Source organism: Halyomorpha halys, unplaced genomic scaffold, assembly GCF_000696795.3.
Source record: "Halyomorpha halys isolate HHAL.00 unplaced genomic scaffold, Hhal_1.1 Scaffold1249.1, whole genome shotgun sequence".
NCBI classification, from domain to species: Eukaryota; Metazoa; Arthropoda; class Insecta; order Hemiptera; family Pentatomidae; genus Halyomorpha; species Halyomorpha halys.
Window position 1 is genome coordinate 27,030 of NW_027107002.1, and position 20,628 is coordinate 47,657.

General features: G+C 38.6%; 1 protein-coding gene across 1 annotated transcript in view; it reads right to left on the reverse strand.

Annotated features, from left to right (window-relative positions):
- LOC106688987 (tax1-binding protein 1 homolog) overlaps positions 1 to 20,133 on the reverse strand; it is a 38,563-nt gene extending 18,430 nt beyond the window's left edge. Inside the window, exons 1-2 of the mRNA XM_014433718.3 lie at positions 19,877 to 20,133; positions 17,818 to 18,025 (exon numbers count right to left, since the gene is read on the reverse strand). Coding sequence (XP_014289204.1) covers positions 17,818 to 18,025; positions 19,877 to 19,948 — 280 coding nt within the window. The 5' untranslated portion in view covers positions 19,949 to 20,133. The remainder of the gene's footprint in view (positions 1 to 17,817; positions 18,026 to 19,876) is intronic.
- Between the last annotated feature and the right edge of the window lie 495 nt (positions 20,134 to 20,628).

The window sequence follows — 20,628 nt, forward strand, 5'->3', positions numbered from 1 at the left end:
CCCACAGGAAATAATCGAGAGGTGTCAAATCGCACGACCATATGCGGCAATTTTGCTTATTAACAAACCCGTTAAGCCAAAAATGCGCCTCATCGCTGAACACAATTTTACAGAATGCGCTTCGTCAAGAACAGCCGCGGTGCCCATATGCCCGAAATCATTTTCAAATGTTAATGTCACGTATTGATCTTTCGAATAAAAAGAAAATTTTGATTACAATTTAATTTTTTGTGTTATTTTTTACAATTTCAAGTTCTATCGGGCTTAAAAAAAAACCCTATATATAAGTTATGCTCTGAGTCAGTTGTTATTTCAATGTCAGCTGACTGAGGGGATCAGGTGATCGAATGTACATAAAGAGATGTACCGAACCCAATAAAGCCAGTATGTTACAACAATTCAAGGGTATTAGATCTTATTCCTTCTTCTCTTTTTTAACATTATGCTTTTGCCAATACTTAAGTGGTACCGAAACTTTAGATACTGGAGTAATTTTTGTTTTCAAGAAGAATATTTTTGTTTAAACTTCGTCGTCTCGTTTCTTTTCATAAAAATATGGCTAGTAACGGAATCGTGAGAGCAGCAGTTCTAGACCTGGAGGGTTGAAACCAAAACAACCAACCTCAAGCTGCAGTCAACAAACCTTTATCTGCAGGGAACCCACCTCCGGAAGAAATTCAGTCACTAACGAAAGTCTCTTTAGTGCAAGCCCATGCCACGATGCTAGAATGGATTAAGGTCTGTACGGCAACTGCCCAGGACCTGAGGAAGGCAGTGTCAGACTTAGAAAAATTCACTGGAGAAAGTGGAGAATTAAATCACTATTTAAAAGAGGGTGACCGACTGATAAGCCAAATTGAAGCGAAGTCTATCGAACATCTACTCAATAGTGAAGATACGGAGGCATTAAAACCAGCGGTCATCTGCAGAGTAAAGAGGAGCATCCTCAATCAGATTCAGGTGGATGAAGAGACCCCTTGGAGAAGTATCAAGGAATGATTAAAGGTGTTCGGAGGAGGACAATGGGCACCAGAGGAGGAAATATTTATGATGATCAGGGAGACAAAGAAACCAAAACAGTCTAGTGGGCAATATGCCGCGGAACTCCTGGCACGCTTTAACAGAATACTAGATAAACTAAGCGAAATGATGGAAACAATCCAGGTACAGGGTCAGATGCAATTCTTATCCATGGTACTAAAGATACAGTTGGCAAAGGAGCAAGGGAAGAAGGAAGGATTTCCGAGAGTGCTCGTTTGTGGAAATCGCTCAAGATCTCATAGAAACAAGTGCAAGAGAGGTTGAGGCCCAAATGGAAGTAGAAGAGCCAGGTTAGACCTGGATAAAATACCAACGGCCAAGAAACATCTTTTCTACAAGATGGTAGAAGAGAAAGAGCTAGTAACCAAGAAAATAGAAGAAGCCCAGACACAATAGTCAGAGGGAGGACTGCAAGTGTCACAGTTGTAGAAAGATTGGGCATTTAGTGGTGCATTGCCCACACACGAGATGCTTCGAATGCGGAAATGAGAGGCATATAGCAAAACAGTGTCCATACATGTACATGAAGAGATGTGGGCTAAGGGGAACCAATGGAGATCAACGGCCAACAGATACAGAGAAGCCACGGTAAGTTGAGTAGATCTTCAGATAAATTTACGGAAGCATCAACTGAAGAAGAAGTCGAGGAGCCATGGATCCGAGGTAGTCAAGGGGACAAAGTGGAAACAAGAGGATGGAAATGAGGGAACAAGAGGAGAATGGAGGCGAGGGATTGGAGAGAGGAAGACGTGAGACATCTGAAGGGGTTGTCAGCAGAGGGACGGTCGCACACTGCTGAATTATAACATGAGGGAGAAGAGTGATGGTCTGCCTATAATAGAGATAGCAGGAGTGAGGTGCCTGGTGGATACCAGCAGTTCCAACACCATCATGTGCGAAGAAGCCTATCAAAAGCTGTGCGATGAAGAGATGTCACACGAGATACAGAAATGCCAATGTAAATTGATCACCCTGGGTGGCCCATGTGAAGTGGAGGGGGAGGTGAAGATAGGTTTGAACCGGTGGGGATTTAGTACGGACAACTTACCGGTACATATTGTAGTTAGTATGCCGAGGGAATACAAAGTGATTATAGGGTGTGACCTACTAGGGAAGGTAGGTGCTTGGATTAATAATATCAAGGGCAAATGAAGAATTAGGTTGGGGATAAAATGTACAAATGTCATCGACAAAGAAAAACCGAGGGCACACAGGTTGGAGCAATTAATCAGGCTGAGGACTAGAGACAGAGACTTAGGAGAGAATATGAAGATACTTTTTTTAAAGAAGGAGACATGCTTGGGGCAACCGGAAAGACTGTCTATGAGATCATAATAAAAGAAGATAAGGTTACATATGTGAAAGAGAGGAGATACCCACAGGCGCTACGTCTATGGAAGAGTTCAAAAGTTTAAAACACATGGGAATAATTATTGATAGTAAATCCCCATACAATAGTCCATGGGCGGTTAAAAAGAAGAGCACATGAGGTGAATCTACTGAAAAGTACAGAGTGGTGATAGAATACAGGAAGCTGAACGAGAATACCACAGATGAAAAGTATCCAATCCCCAGATTTGAAGACATTTTGGACAGGCTGAGCGGGGCGACAGTATGCAGCACATTGGACTAGAAGGCCGGATATCATCAAGTCAAAATGAACCTTAAGGATCAACATAAGACAGCAATCACAATCGAGAGAGGACAATATGAATTTACATGGATGCCGTTTGGTCTCAAAAATGCTCCCATAACATTCCAGCACCTGATGGACGAGTTTTTGAGGAAAATTGATGAATCTGTACGTCAGATTTATATGAACAATCTCCTAGTGTTCAGTAAGAATGAAGAAGAACACGTAGCAACATTTAAACAGCATATTCCAGAGAATTGGGCAATTAAGGCTCAAATTATTGGGAGAGAAATCATCGTTGGGGCAGGAACAAATAAATTTTTTGGGAAACGATTTCCAGGGAAGGAGTTGAACCCGACACAGATAAAGTCTCAGCTATACAGAAGATGACAATGCCTAGGGATGTGAAGGGAGTTCGGAGGTTGCTAGGAACTTTAAATTATTACCGGAGATTTGTGTCAGAAATGGCTGAGTATCTCATACCACTCAACAACCATCTGAACAAAGGCAGTAAGGTGATCATCAATCTGATGGTGGAAGACAACATCAGGCAGTTCATGGAGAAGCAGCAGAAGGAACCGGTGCTTGCTTTCCTAGACTATACTCAGCAATTCACTATGCGAGTGAGTACGTGCTGGGAGCACTGTTGTCTCAGGAGATCGCTCAGTGGCATACACCAGTAGGTGCCTGACAGAGATGGAGACCAGATATAGTGCGCTGGAAAGAGAGCTCTTAGAAATAGTGTGGGCTTTGGACCACTTTAGGCCCTATATGTTCGGGAGAAAGTTTAAAGTACACACTGACCATAGGCCCCTGCAATGGGTGGGAAAGTTGAAGGAGTCTTCGGCCAGAATTACACGTTAGAAGAAGTTATTAGGACAGTACAATATGGAAAACCAGTAAAAGAAAATGTAGTAGCTGATGGGTTATCTCGAGCAATAACTGTAAACACGAAGTTGAGGACATCATCAATGACAAGAGGCAGCAGATTATATGGAAGACGAGAACCATAGGATTGGTCATAATTAAGTGTAACAAGTAGGGGAGGACCAATATCACGAAGATTTGATCACAGCCAGGCGTAAAAACAACCAGATAGGTGTCCAGATAGATCTTATTATAGTTGTGTAGATCAGTCTTTTGTAATGAATTCAAAGTTAAGACTGTTTGTCTAATAAGTGCTGTAATAGTCAATCGACGTGCAGTTTCCTGATTGCTAGATTTAACTATCTTAAAGTCTCATCTTCTAGTACCATCAAAGCCGTGGTGATTCGAGGAGCCCAGAAGCGGATCTCAACCGAGAGTCATCGGAAAGTTTCACTTTGGCTTCTAGAAACCACGTGATAACACTGTAATGAACAGATCTGCACTAAATCAAGGTCCCTCCAGTGGAGCGGGCCAACCATTCTTTGCTCCCTTTGGCCAGCAGCTCCAGGGCCAATATTGTATTCCCCACCTTTATCGGACTCAGCCCAACCCATTATAATGCTATGTGGCAAAGGAAGGGCACTAAATATGCATATATGTAGATATTTTCTCTGTAAATCTTAAATAAATAAAAGAAGGTAAGAAAAAAAAAATCAAAATCTAACCAGCAGAACGTCCCTCCCCATTTCAATAATCCACTGGCATTAGCTACATGTTCTTAAATACCGTGATTGGATCCTGTAACTAACCCTATAATGCCACAAGGAAATATTTTACTTGTATAAATGTATTATTACCTGTAATATGTATGTACTATACGCATATAATAACAAAGGAGATCTGTAAAACGTTGAATAATGCTTCCAAGCCTGGAGAAAAGTGCCACCTGTGCGTTGGGAATGAAACCGATTGGAAGAAGATCAAGATGCTATGGCATGATGAACAAATAGTAATGGACAGGACATTTGCCTGATGCAAGCTGATGGTGGAAACCCAACGGGAGGATGAACGCCAGAGAGAGGTGACTGTACCATATCATCAGGGCAAAACAAATCACTGCGGAATCTGAGAGACCCTGCAAGTATTAAAGAGAAGGTACTTTTGGTGAGGGATAAAGAAGTTGTAGAAAACTGCGAAGTTTGTCTACGCACAAAGTATGACAGACACTCACCAAAACAGAGGCAAGAGGAGACACCAACCTTAGATGCACTGTCCAACAATCTACAGGTCGACACGTTCACATGGAGAGGATTTAAATGGATCACCATAATTGAACTCTTCAGTAAGGTGGCAATGGCGCACCAGGTGTAGGACAAGTTGTTGGAAGCAGTTTTGGCAGCTCTCCATTTGTGGTTCCAATTCTATGGAGTTCCAGAGCATATCTCATCAGATTCAGGCAGAGAATTCGACAATCCCATGATTCGAACAGAAATGAAGGACCTGGACGTAACATCTCAACACAGGGCACCCCAAGAGCAGAGAAAGCGTAGGGTGGCTTCATGGCACGTTGAGAGACCATCTTAGCTTATATCAAATCGACAAGGGATTGGAACCGAATGTAGCAATGACTAAGGCTATCGCGGCATATAATTATTCCATACACACCATAATGGGGTTTTCACCATTTGAGATCCTCTTTGGGCTTAGATGACACTGGCAGGACTATAAGGGCAAGGCAGTGGATGGTGAGGAGATATACAACAATCATGTTGCTCGAAGAAAGTTATGGAAGAAAGCACAAGGAAGAATGGAAAAGGATAAAACCAGAAGGGTGGCACAGGAGAATTTAAAGGTCACAGACATAATGGGAGCGATCAAATTCGGGACGATCGTATACAGAAAGTTGGGGTCTAACGGAGGTAAGGAGAACAGCAATACGAGGGTCCATTCAGGGTGATAATTATTAGGGAACATAATATTGCTACAATAGAAAGTATTAAAGAACCTAAAAAGAAGAGAACTGCCCATATTGAAGAGTTAAAACTTTCGATAATGACAATATAAAAACTGGAGTGTTCTCATATTGCCAGCCACTATTAAATTGTATTACAGAAAAGTTATTAATGTAATTCTATTGATTTAAGAATTATTTTGATTTTTGTAGATATTGTGTATTGTTCATTTTAGCTTATTTATGTGTTGTATCAAAAGAACAGATTCGTTATCTTGGACTACATCTTGACAAACGACTAACCTGGAATCCTCACACAAAACTGAAAAGACAGGAAACTGCATGCAGATTCCGACTATTACAGCACTTACTAGACAAACGGTCTAAACTTCCAACTCATAACAAAAGACTAATCTACATGACAATAATAAGGCCCATCTGGACATACGGAGTTGAGCTTTGGGGCTCCACTAAACCTTCGAATTCCTCTCGTATCCAATCTTTACAATCCAAAATCCTTCGTAAAATCCTCAATGCTCCTTATTTTGTTACTAATAAAACCATCCATAAAGACCTAAATGTTCCTTATGTAACCGATCTAGCCCAAACCCGATATTATTCCTTCCATAATAAACTCCCTAACCACCCAAACCCACTAGTTTCTAACCTTGCTTCCTCTTCCATTCCTGGTAATCCTACGAGGCGCCTGAAAAGAAGATGGCCTCGTGACCTTATATTGTAAACTGTTTTTAGAGTTCTACTACAGGGTTGTTTCTCTACATCCTGTATCATATCATTATGTCATTAGGTTCAAATTTACTTGTTCTACTTTTTATACAGTTGTAAATATCAATAAATAAATAAAATTTAAAAAAAAATATGTATATAAGAATTTATTTTTATAGTAAATAGTTTTTCTTTATTGTTTTTGTTTTCTATGTTATTACATTATATAGTATTAGTTTACGAGGATTGGTCGTAAACTGGTGGGGGAGAGTTATGGTCTGAGTCAGCTGTTATTTCAATGTCAGCTGACTGAGGGCATCAGCTGATCAAATATATATAAAGAGATGTACCGAACCAAATAAAGCCAGTATGTTACAGCAGTCCAAGCGTGTCAGATCTTATTCCTTCTTCTCTTTTTTAAATTTTGCTATCACAGATACTTAAGGTGTGTACATGCATGTGTGCGTGCGTGTGTGGATGGATCCCATCAATAAACTGTGTTGATTTGATGTTCCGAGCGAGTTGTTTTATTTACCTTTATCCGTTTTTTTAAAAGTCTTTTCCTGCAGTCATGTAACTGGTGCCGAAACCCGGGAATGAGGGCGTAGGTCGAAATTAATTTTAAAAATAATGTTTTTCTTCGTTGTGGAACTTTTTTTTTTTTTTATAACTTATTTATTGTTATTTACAACGGTATAAAAATAAATACAACAAGTAAATTTGCTGTAGGTGACATGATACAAACATGTGGAGAATCTACCCATTGATATAACTCCAATTACACTTCTGGAGGAGATCTTGAGGCCATCTTCTTTTCAGACGCCTAGGAGGATTATTAGGTAATGAAGGAGAAGCCAGGTTAGAAACAAGTGGATTTAGGTGGTTGAGAAGTTTATCATGGAAGCAACGGTATCTGGTTCTGGCCAAATCGGCAACATATGGAACATTGAGGTCCTGATTGATGATTTGATTTGTGACAAAGTAAGGAGCATTAAAGATTTTACGAAGGATTTTGGACGTGGTGATGATAGTGTTAGGATGGGTTGGGATGTCAGCTGTGAAAACTGTATAAAGGATAGGACCAAGGATATGTTGCGAGAAGGAGCAAGCGGTACGACCACAACTCACCAGAGCGCTGCACCTCGAGCCTCACCGAAGCTCTCAAATTTACATATTACTTTATCTTGTAAAAAACGTACTGCTTTTTTATATATTAATAATCTCTGTGCATTACACTTAACAATATCTATACAATGAATAATAAAGGATACCAAAACAATGCACGTAACTATCTCAAGTAGACATATACAGACCGTTTCTCAGATGGATCTTAGATCCACATCCTTACCTGGGTCTAGTCATGGCACTGCTAGTGTACACACTGCTTGAGATAGAGAAGTTCATTGCCAATCTATACTCGCAAAAGTTGTTTTTCTGTACGTTCACCTAAGATGATGGCCTATCTCCTCCCCTTCTCTCCAGCAATCTTAGTCCGTCCGCTTCTTCTCGGCAACTAAGATTGTAACCTGATCCTTAACGGTTACACTGGTCCGTCCGCTTCATCTCGGCAACCAGTGTAATTTCCCGTCTTTCCCCGGCTCTAGTCCGTCCGCTTCATTTCGGCAACAAGAGCTGCACCTAGCTTTATCTGCTTACTGGTCCCTCCGCTTCATCTCGGCAACTAGTAAGCTGGCTCCTATCATGACAGTTCAAGTCCGTCCGCTTCATCTCGGCAACTAGAATTGTTACTCTACCTCAAACTCTCTTACCTATCCTCCTCTACCTGCGTCAGTGCCCAGGGCTCGACCTCTGGTACGGCCGTTCCTAACTTATAATGAATACGCCTTGTCGTGGGCCTTCTGTAAAGTGGATATTAGGCTGAAGAACCACCTAAGACCCAGACAACCCCGACAGATACTACCCTGAGGTACACCAGCAGACTGACGGAATAGGGATGAATAAGCGCCGTTATCCCATTCTTAGGATTAGAATTAAAACTAGAAACAACTGTTCTTATTTTTAAAACTATTCTCAGGCCACTGCTGATGTACAGCGGAAATAAACAAAAGAACCAGAATATAAAATTTTATGAACTGAATTTTTATTAACTTGGTAAAATTTTCATATATTTTCTTAGGACAGTTACTGAAAAATCTTTTCAGGAAAACATTAAAATATAAAGTTTGACATAAATAAATATTTTTTCTGATATAATGGTGAAAGTAGTTTATTAAAAAAAATGCTCACTCTAATAATAGTCATGTAGATCAGTCTTTTGTAATGAATTTGAAATTTAGAACATTTGTCAAGTAAATGTAATAGTCGGAATCAACAAGCAGTTTCCTGTCTTTTCAGTCTTGTAGGATTCCATGTCAGTCGTTTGTCCAGATATAGTCCTAAGTAACGGATCTGTTCTACCTAACACTATCCTCACCACGTATGCTGATGACACGTGTCTATTGTCAGTCAACAATGATCCTTACATTGTATCTTAAACCCTCCAATCCCACATCACCACCCTTGAAGAATGGTGCCAAAATTGGAGGATTAAAATTAATTCCAATCAATCCCACCAAATCACATTTACCCTTCATCGTAAACCCTTGAATTCTTGCCCTACAATTCACAGCTGACATCCCAATGGGTCGTCGGAATAGGGAATGAATAAGCACTGTTGCAATTTACTTGAAATAATCTGTTGGAGAGATAAGAACGGATAATGAGGAAGTATGTAGGGGGTAGGAATTTACGGATCTTGTATAGCAGTCCTGGGTGTCAGACTCGATCAAAAGCCTGTTCTACATCAAGAAAGACACCCGAAAGTAGTGGAACTTAAACCACTACTAACAATGACATTGACAGCAGCACATGTTAATGCACTAGAATGGATGAAGATTCGCATAGCCACTTCCTAGGACCTGTGGAAAGCAATTTTGTATTTAGAAAGGTTCACTGGAGAGATGAGTGAGTTGAATCATTTTATTAAGGGAGGTGACTGAATCATAGCATGAATAGCAGCAAAGGTAGAGGAAGATTTACTGAACAAAGGAGATATGGACTCGTTAAAAGCGTCCTTGGTGCGTAGGAGAAAGAGGAGTATCCTGAACCAAATACAAGCAGACAAAGAAAACAAATGGCCCATAGTCAAAGAAACATTGAAGAAAATTCTCGGAGGCGGAAGATGGACGACAGAGGAAGACATCCTCCAAATGTTAAGGGAGGTGAGAAAATCTCGCCAATATAGTGGGCAGTATGTCGGTGTTCTCACCCGGTTGGTTTAATCAAATAACTGAAAAATGAGGGCAACAGTAAATGTCGAGGAAGCCAATGGGATAATGGGGTTCATAGATCCTTAAAGTTCAGTTGGCCAAAAAGACGGGAAGAAAGGAAGGTCTACCAAGAGAACAATCTTTTGTCCAGTGCACTCAAGAGATAATCAATTTGAGTGCAAAAGAGGAGGAATCAAGGATGGAAGTAGAGGAAACTGGATGTTAAGGTGATCTAAAGCCAGCCTAGAACCACAAGGATACTCTGAAAGAAACAGGAATACAAGGACGGTGGAAGAGAAAGAGGGGAAAATGGAGACAAGTGGTCAAGCCAGCACAGACAGAAGATTCATGGGTGACCTGAGGACCATAAGTGCCATGCATGTGGAAGAATAGGACATTTAGTGGCTCAGTGAGGCTGAAGAAAAGCTGAGGAGAAGGGGTAACTCACAAAGGGCAGTTGGTTCAGCAAGTGAATAAACGGAAGTGTCAGAATCCTCGGACACAGAGGAAGAAGTCAGAGAACCAGAGAATAGTGGTGGACAGAGGAGCGGAGGATGGAGGCAGAACTCAGGAGAAGAGTTGAAGAGTGTTGGCAGGAGGACTGCACACTAGTGAGTCTCAATGTACGAGGAAAATATGGCAGTCTGCCTATAATCCAAACAAGAGTGAGGTGTCTGGCAGCTTTACCACTATAGTGAGTCGAGAGGTGCTAAAGAGAATGATCTGTAGAGGGAGGGCACTCTGTGTCCAAGTATGTAATTGACAACTGATCACCCTGGGTGGCACATGTAGCGTAGAGGGAGAGGCAGAAGGAGTTGAGTGAATGGGGGAAAGAGTGCAAGTAGGAGCCATAAACTAAGTGGAAGATTGGAGACATGCTATTGAGCAGGAATATAAGGATATTTTTTTTTAACAAAGGCGAGACACTGGGTGGAACTGGAAAAACCGTGCATGAAATCATGTTGAAACAAGAGAGGGTAACATACGTGAAGGAAAGGCGGAACTCACAGGCATTGCATCAACACAACAAGGAGGAGCTGGATAGTTTGAAAAAACGGGGAACAATCATAGATAACACATCGCCATACAATAGCACATTGTGGGTAGTGAAGAAAAAGAGTTTGCCGAGGGATAGCAAGGAGAAGTATAGGGTTGTCATTAATTACAAGAAACTAAATGAGAGCACAAATAGCAAAAATATTTAGCATACTGGATTTAAAAGCAGGTTACCACCAGATAAAAATGAACCTGAAAGACTGGCACAAGACAGCATTCATGTTTGAGCGAGGATACTGTGAATTTACATGAATGCCATTTGGATTAAAAAATGATCCTATTACATTTCACCTCCTTATGGATGAATTCCTATGGAAATAGATGAGTATGTGTCAGATTTAAATGGATGACCTATTAGTGATTAGTAAATCAGAGACCGAACAAGTACATCACCTGGACAAAGTATTTCAAAGATTCAGGCAATCTGGATTAAAGTTATCAAAAGAAAAATCAGTGCTAGGTCAGAACAGATCAATTTTTTAGGACATACAATCTCAAATGAGGGAATCAAACCAGATGCTAAGAAAGTGGAAAAATTACAAAGGATGGCTGTACCGCGAGATGTTTAAGGAGTCTGTAGACTGTTAGGCACCTTGAATTATTACCAGCGGTTTGTACCAGAGATGGCTGAGTACCTGGTACCTTTTAATAACTTATTGAAGAAGGGGAGGAAACTCATAGCGACACCAGTAATGGAGGATAATATTCAGCGGTGCTTGGAGCAGCTGCAAAGGGAACCTGTGTTCGCATTCCCCGATTTTCACAAGACATTTACAATTACAATGGATATGAGAGAATACGTGTTGGGAGCTGTTTAATTTCAGGAAGGTAATGAGGGCACACCCACCACTGAGCGCTCTACAGGTTGACTCCTTCACTTGGAGAGGATACAGGTAGATAATTGTCATAGATTTGTTCAGCAAGGCAGCAATGGCATATCAAGTTCAGGAAAGATCATCGGAGGCTGTACTGGCAACGCTTCAGACTTGGTTTTAATTTTATGGTGTTCCCGATCCCATTGCATCACATGGAGGTAGGGACTTTGATAATGCCAGCATTAAGGCAGAGATGAAAACGCTGGTAGTGGTATGGCACCTCAACAACCCTGGACATCGCAAGAGCAGAGGAAGCATAGAGCAGCTGCATAGCACTCAGCGACCATTTGAGGTTATTTCAGATGGAGAAGGGTTTGGAAACGGTCATAGAAATGTGTAAAGCAGTCGCGGCATATAACCACTCAATCCATTCAGTAACTGGATTTTCACCCTGTGAAATTCTTTTTCGTCATCGTGCACATTGATGGGACTATAGACCCATGACTAGAAAAGAGGAGAACCTAATGAGCAATAGAATAGAGCTGAGGAAGTTTTGGGACAAGGTGTGCGGCAAGTTACAAACTGAGAGTTGTCTACTAACTACCGAGTAGGGAGGACATGTCCTGTGAGTTTTGTTAATTATCATTGCGTTTTAAAGTGTTAGTAGAGATATTTGTGAGAACAGGAGTGTGCCAAAACGTCGGTACAGAAGTGTTACAGTGCTGAGTGAAATTTGAACAAATTCCACAGTTTCGACGGAATTTGGGAAAACAGTGGGACCACGAGGTGTCTTTCATCCCACATGACCTATCAAAAAAGTCATTGTATCAAATCGTGCAGTAGATATTCTTATAGAGCACAAAAAAGTGAAAAAAAAACGAATACCTACACGACCCCTATCGGAGGACCCTTGGGTAAGTTATTGAATTTTAAACTTTTTAGTTAAATTGGGTGTTCGAGTGAGGTGCCTGGAGTGGTGTTGTGCCGTGCACCTTGCCCAAGAGGGAAAGGTGCATAATCGAAGGAAGTGGAAAGATTCCTTCTAGGGCCCATATCATGGCCAGAAATGAGGAGAGAAACGAAAAAATCCTGGAGACTTTAACGATGGGTGAAGAAGCAGGCCTTCGATGGTTAACGAGGAGATGTTAACGCTGGACCAAGATGGAAAAGGGTCATCGATGGACCTTTCAGTGATGCCCGTTTAAGAAAGAAGGTGACCATAGAAGGAGGAGATTATGGTCGGGAAAGATGGGAATAGACCCTCAATATCTGACTTTCCGATGACAGATGCGAGTGTGGGGAGGCGAGTGAGCCCACAGAGCCCCAAGGAAAAGAGATAAAAGAGGGCTAGAGTGGACGATTCCTCCTTCTCAGAAGACAGTCCTTCAGAGAGAGTCAGGACCCTAGCTGACGGAATTAGGAGGTACCTGACTCATTCGAAAGTTAGACAAAAGAATCAGGCCTACAGAATAATTACTGAAAAGATAGCAGAAATGGTGGCTCCAGAGATAGTTAAGACGATGGGGGGAGGCCCTGCAGGGATATGGGAGTAAGGTGTCTCCTACCTCTGAAAGGGTCAGTGAGACTAAGCCACATAAAAAGACCCAGCATGAAGAACCAAAAGGTAAAAGGGAGGCACCAGTAAAAAAATACCACAATGCTGCCCCGGCTCCAATGCCCCTGAAAGGGAGTTAGAACCCCATATGCCGGAGCAGAAACATCACGGAGGATTCTAGTGAGGATGATGAGGTGTATAGGGCGGTTTCGGGCCCAAGCAACCATAAGCTGATGAAGAATGATGCTGGCAAGGAGGATTGGGTCCTGGTGAAAAGGAAGGATGGGAAAAAAGGGAAGGATGGGAAAAAAGGGAAGGAGGGAAAAAAAAGAAGGACAAGTTGACGTTCGCCGGGGTTCTTGCTAGTGTCCCACAGGTATCTAGAAAGGCTGAGGAGACTGCCACTTATGTGGCAGTCAAAGACAGTGCGGAAGGGTGGTCTCTGAGCAGGATCCACGAGCAGCTCATGTCCCAAGACGAACTGAAGCAGATAGGAGTCTCTGCCAAACTGGTGAGGGTCCCCAATGGTAATGCGGTCCTGATAAGTACAGGGAGGCAAAGCTGGCGAAGGCGAGGAGGCCCCGCCTTGAAGTTAAAGGGTTAAAGATGGTATGTTCTACCCGGCTTGGACGCGTCTTTGAGTGCCCTGCAAATTTAGTGTTTCCGCTGAATATTTTATCTTCATCAATCCTAGTCATCCAGATGATTTGATTTGGAGTTTATAGTTCTTAATCGCTTCTACCTCTTCCATTTCGGTGGGTCTTCCCCCTTCAGAGCTGTCGAAACCTGATGCCGGTATATCCCTAACACGTTCCGGCCCTTCCGATCTTTTCCTTACCCCAGTGTCCATTCCCTCGAAATTGCTGGACATACATAGACGGTTCCCTTTGGTCTTCCTTTTGGCAGTAACAGTGATTGCTCGAAAGAACCAACCTGCGACAACATTCTCCCTACCCGGCTTGAACACTACGTCTATATTATATTGGCTAAGGAGCCCCTTAAACCGAGTGACCCATGCCGACGACTCTTTTAATTTACCAACCCACTAGAGAAATTGGTGGTCTGTATGGACCTGGAATCTCCTGTCAAAAACTTAGGGTCGAAAATGGTCCACAGTCCAGGTTATAACCAACAACTCTCTCTTAAGGGCACTGTATTATGTTTCCGCCTCTGACAACCATCTACTGCCATAAGCCACTGGGCACTCCTTCCCCTCCCCCCCGACCGCTCCCAATGCGTATTTACTCAAGTCTGTCGTAATTGTGAAGGGTCTTTGAAAATCCAGGAACGCTAGGACTGGTTCCTTCTGCAATTCTTCCATATATATTGACGAATTTTATTTCCAATCATCGGGGTAATAACCTTTATCAACGAATTATTAAGGGGCACCAAATGGGTTGCCATTTCGGGTACAAAGTGCCAGTAATAATTGAGAGCTCCCAAGAGTCTTCGTATTCTCATCACATCTCTCAGAACTAACATCTTCCTAAACGCCTCTATTTTATGCGCATCCAGTTAAACCATTTTCCATGAAACAGAGTGCCCTAAGAAATATATTTCTTCCTGTCCCAGTGTTGATTTCTCTCCAGACAACTTGAGCCCAAATTGCCATACTCTATCAAAAACAACCCATTCACCCAGTGTTCTATATGCTCTTGTTCAGTCTTGCTTAAAACTAGGAAGTCGTCCATGTAGACTTCACACATCAACTCCTCTCAAGAACTCGTCCATGAGATGCTGGAAAGTTATAGAGGCATTTTATACCCAAAAGTACTGGGTTTCAGCACCAGTTACAGTACGCCATGTGAAATAACTAAAAAAGAGAGAGAGAGATGGCTCATTGAATGAAGTACACAATTCGGTATAGAGGAAGTGGAAATTATTTTTTGGGAACTGGATTACTGACTAAAAATAAAAAAAAATTGCTTTCCGCATTGTACAGTTTTTTAGTTCAGATTATCTGTGGCAATATTTCAGACGAGTTGGTTTAAAATCATGCTGATGAATATTCATTCTACAACTAAAGATAATGATGAAAAGAATTGTGAATTCTATGATTAATTGGAGCGGTTTATGATCAATTACCATAAAAATACATGAAAATATATCACATGTGAACGCAAAGGTTTGAAGAGAAGAAGTATATTATCAACGATTGGTAAGAAAGTTTCCATGAGTACAGTAATGAAAATGGAATGGGACTAATAAACTTTGCCATCTCAAAAAACCTAATAGTCAAAAGTAAAACATTTAAATATAAGAATATCAACAAATATACCTGGCACAAGTAAAACAAATATGGCAAAAGAGTAGAATTAATGAAAGATCTTATCGCAGGGCAGAATGTAGGTCAGATTATGAACTAGTAATTGTGAAAATTAGACAATAGCTTAATAAACACAAGAGAAAAGAAAATGGCTTCTATTCCAAAAACTTTGATCTGGAGAAATTAATAATCCTGAAAACTTTAATCTGGAGAAATTAATAATCCTATCAATTAGAAATCACTCTGCAGAAAAGTCAAAAATAGATCAGAAGCCTTAGAATCTTTTAATGAAAATCACGAAGAAGTTATGTGTATGGATCAGAGATAATACTAAAGAGGACAGTACTCTATATTTTGGAAAATGGAAAGTAAAAAGAACAAATCCAGGTACAATGAAGACTGTCTTGAGATGAGTGAACAAAGAAAAGCCAATAAATTAAAAACTCTTAATAATTTCAATGAAAACAATTTTACTTACATCTGGACCTTGAAGACTGAGATGTCTAAATTCCATAGAAATAAAAAATATTAACCAAACAGGTAAATGATAAAAATAATATTGTAGCTAAGACATATTAGATATGTTTCAGAAAAAATTTGAATGTATTTTAAATGGAAATTATGTGAATTTCTTACTTCAGAATTCAGGAGCACTGAACAGTTGATAAAAGAAACAAGCAAATAGCCATCAGAAAATTAGAATCTTATACAGCAGTGAGAAATGACAATTTTCCTAATGAACTAATCGAAGCATGTGGTGAGTGAAGCTGGAGTTTCTTTTTCACTACAGTAAATATCATAGGATTATTTGAAATGTAACGGACTAGTTCATCCGCTTTATATAGATTATATTGATAGCCAAAATCTGTATATTATTTGGATTGAATTAAGTGCCTAATCTACGGGTCACCAACCTATTTTAACCAGAGTGAGGGGCATCAAGTTTTCATTCCATAGAGCTCCCACAAAATAAAGTTAACACGCCTGACCAGATTCCTAAGGTGATGCCTTAACTCTCTCAGCAACAAACAACTTCATATTGAGGTAACTTTTTTTTTAATACTCCTGCCTGGTCATGTCTCATGTAGGGGAAGGGTTATCTATAGATTATCACCCTACTCTAATCATGGTGGGAGGGTTGTTTGGGAACACCACAAAATGAAAGTCCCAGGATGGATTCAAACTAGCACCATTGCAGTCACAATGAAGTTAAAGGCGACGCCTCAACTACTTCAGCTACAGACAGCCCTAAATTGAGGGAACTGCACCTGATAAATATAATAGAGGTTATAGCATAGCGATGAATAAGATGGACATGTAAAGTTCTAGAGTTTAGTTACAAACAGACCCCTAAAATGTTAATAAACATTGAACCAACAGATAAACATCCAAGGTGTAGATAGAAGCGATAGTGGGAGGAGTGTGTCAATACAGATCTCATAGAGATGGGTTTGGACGGGATCACTGAACAGATATATGTAGTCAGTGAATGGCATTACCAATCTTAATTATTATTATAATTTTATTAATTATATTTAATCCCAATCATCTTGACCTAGTGAAGTGGAGGGTGATCTTCATCGCTAAAACAATGAGTAATATCTAATAGGCCACAGGAACTTGTTGCACTGTAGCCCTCAAAAAGAGCCATAGTTTAGCCAATACCAAATACATTACAAATAGGAAAGTTTCAGGAGAATTAGTCAACTTGATAAGTAGAGCATCCTTAAAACGATGCTATTCGACAAGCCATGGTGTTTTAGGGAGGTCATAAGAAGTAAGAGGTCTTCATCGATACTGAAGAGCCCACCATGGGCACTTGTGTGAATGCTGTTTTGTATAAGAAAGAATCCATTAAACCATTGTCAATAAGGTACTAGCATAGACAAAATATTATAAAAATTTGAGCTGAAATAGAAACCAAGCGATAAAAAACATATATAAGATTAAGCCTGCACATCTTAAATAAAAAAAAACTATTTACTTGAAATAACTTCCCAATCTAATTTACCTAATAACTTGTAATAATATTTCATCAGGGAGTTATGGTGGGGATATGGAAAGCAGATTAGTGACATCTCAGGAAGTAAATGACATCTTCTGATAAACAAGAAACTTTCCTACTTCTCTCAGACCCTTCTTCTAAACATTTAGGATAGTATGTTCCTGATTTTTTTTTTTAACTTTCACTGACCTTTATATAAAAATATATAGAACAAGTAAGTAATACAATCTATAACAATTTTGAATCCTTGTTTCTAACAGAAATATACGATTCAAGGTCCCATGAGCCCAAATAACCAAGTCTCACAAAATTGCAACTTGCAATTGGGGTCCGCCCAATTCTAAAATCAAAAAATTGTAAGGAATTGAAATTATATTTCAAGGCAGATATATACATGGGAAGTTACAGCAACTTTTCTAGTAAAATCAAGATAGTAGAAATGCCACTATATAACTTCAGTTTTACACTTCTTTATTATTTTCTCAAAAACAGCACAAATGATTTTGATTAAGAAAGGTTTTATCCAATGTATAATGCAAAAAAGATGGAATAAAAATACTTTACTTCAAAGAAATATTACACAGAAATAGAAATATAACATAATACATAAATTCAAAAAAGTAAAATAGTTACCTCCGAAAATTGATTTTAAAAATTGTTTTTCATCATTGGGTGGGACCATTGCTGGAACTGATGAAAAACATTCTGTGGATGATGTCCATCCAACTTTAAAGAGTCCAATGAAATCACTTAATTCTGGTTCAATTTCATCTATGATAGAGTACACACAATGTACAGCTTCATCTGCAGTGTATACTGTTTGCACATTATGGAAAATTACCTTGAAAATATAATACCACTTTGATATAAACCATGTATATTTAAATACATACATATCATGGTGTTTGAAAGATTCAACATTAAAAATGATCAAAAGATGCTTCACACTAAAATATAATTACATTATGCAACAATAACAGGGTTATTATTATTAACTAGTCAAATAAATTTAACTTTATAGTTTTATTTTATTTATGAGTTAAATTAATATCACAGTCTTTCTCTTTTATAAACTCTAGCCAAACCAGCTCTAAATAAATTTTGATCACTTGAATTCAATTAACTAAGAAGAAATTGAAAAGGAGTATAGTCATTAAAGAAAACATATATCAAGTCTAACACTGCTATATAATGTCAATGTTATCTGACCACGTTGAAAGGGTTAAACTTTAATGTGACAGGTGAAACAATTGAACCCAGTTGCAATTAGTTGTCCAATTTTAAATCAAATCATATGTTCAGTATTATATGATTATTACTGCACTTATTTATTTAATTAAATGGAATGGTATTATACAACTTAAAAATAAATAAATTAATTATTAGAAAGCAACTAAATAAACATTCCAATGGGTTTCTCAGACCCTTCTGTCACAGGCTGAGGGTTAATCGAAGCTAAGCAAAACAAGTTATAAAAAAAACCAAAGAATAAATATAGACATGGATTTGGATGGAGATGGAAAATACATGAGAGAATATGAAATAATCAAATATTCTTTATGGACCACATTTAAAATTAAAAGAAAAGTGTCAGTGACATAAAATTTGAACATGATAATGAAAGCATAAAGCCAAATTAAACCAATTGAGGTTATTTAAAAGGAATTTCAATGGGTCTGTGTGGCCATCACAAACCGATTCCCACTTTGAACCTCCAACCATTTAATAAATCCCCAAACTTAATTGTTGGTTTGATTAGTACAAAACTATCTTCTCCCCAACCATCTTTTCCCAGTACAAAACTATCATTTGCTCACTATTAGTTTTTCACACCCAGTGATTTCCTTCAGATATCAATCTTAGTATTATAAAATCTAATTACAATACAAGAGCACAGTTTTTCATAATAGTATGTTTCTACCAAATTTAAAAGCAGTTTTTCTACATTTATATTCTTAGATTTTCTTTAAACACAAAAATCTAAGTGTCAAGTGAAATATTAGGACCGAAACACTCAAACTTTTTATCCTTATAGACATAATTAGCATTGTTATTCCTCTAGAAAGGCCAAAGTAAACAATTTCACAATTAAATACACAAAAACCATAAAGAAGAAATAAGATCTTAACAATTGATTTTTGCCTACAAGTTTATCAAATTTCAAAGACAGAATCAATTAGACATTGATAACTTATGGGGAAGAAATAATGAAGAAGGCCAGATTCCAGAACCTATTTGAAATCAATCGCAGAATGACATGGATTTTCATCCATGGAATTCAATGTTATTTCAAAAAAGGTAACGGAATAGGATACAAATGATAGTACTGATATCTAATACATCAAAGAAGGGAAATTAGAAAGAATTCAAGTGACGAAAATCAAGTTATTGTAGGAATTCACAAGCAAAACAAAAAAACTGAAAATCACATAATTTATCGCGATAAAAGAGAATAAAAACTAGATTGTGATATTAATGTATATAACTGTACAACCTAATGTTTACAATGAATTATGGGGGTCAAAGTTAAATTGTATATATTTAATTAAATATAATCCATGAATCCTATAAATAATATGGTCAATTAGATGTGAACACAACAGACATGATTAATTCAATTGATGCTATACAATCATAAAAATAATACACTATCTTCATTCAAAATATCAAGTAGAAGCATCTAATAACTTACTCCATTCAAGTTAGAACTTGAATCAACCAGAGTGAAGTCTCCGCTGATTTGAGATGAAGAACTTTCGGCCATTATTAAGAATTAATCAGTCCATCAATCAAATGTATGTATAACTAGATTAATACGACGATTAACTAAATTTTAGGTGTAACAACTTTCACAGAATACCATTTAGGTATATTATCACAACAAACCAATTGAAGATCAAACATAAGCCGACAACGGAAGATACATACTTCAAATAGTTAGCTATCTTCCCACCTTAGAGGTCGAAGTTCTATTAAGTAAAGATGAAATTAAAATAGCAATAATTTCAAAAACTTAAATTAAGACATATCATTGAAGTTTATAAGCCATGTAAATATGTTCTAAATGTGATGTATTAGAGATAATAGATTATTGATTACATTAAGAACATATAGATAGTTTGCTTGAGCAGTGGGACATCTGACGACAAAAAAAAAAATTCATTTATTCTGTATTTAACGTACACAATATATTGTCATGTAGACTGTGGTTACTTTTTGACAACCGTAAAAGCTTAAAAAAGAACCACGGAAGAGAAAGACACAATATCTTTGTAACACGTCCATTTTAAAATAAATGTAACATTTTTTTCCAGTGGGGCTTTTTAAAGTGACGTTTCCCCCGAAAAATAAATAGTTGTAAACTATTTTTGTTTCTCTTTTGACCGCAACCCTGACCATCTTCTTATATATCAATTTTTACGGTCAACTATATATACATATATA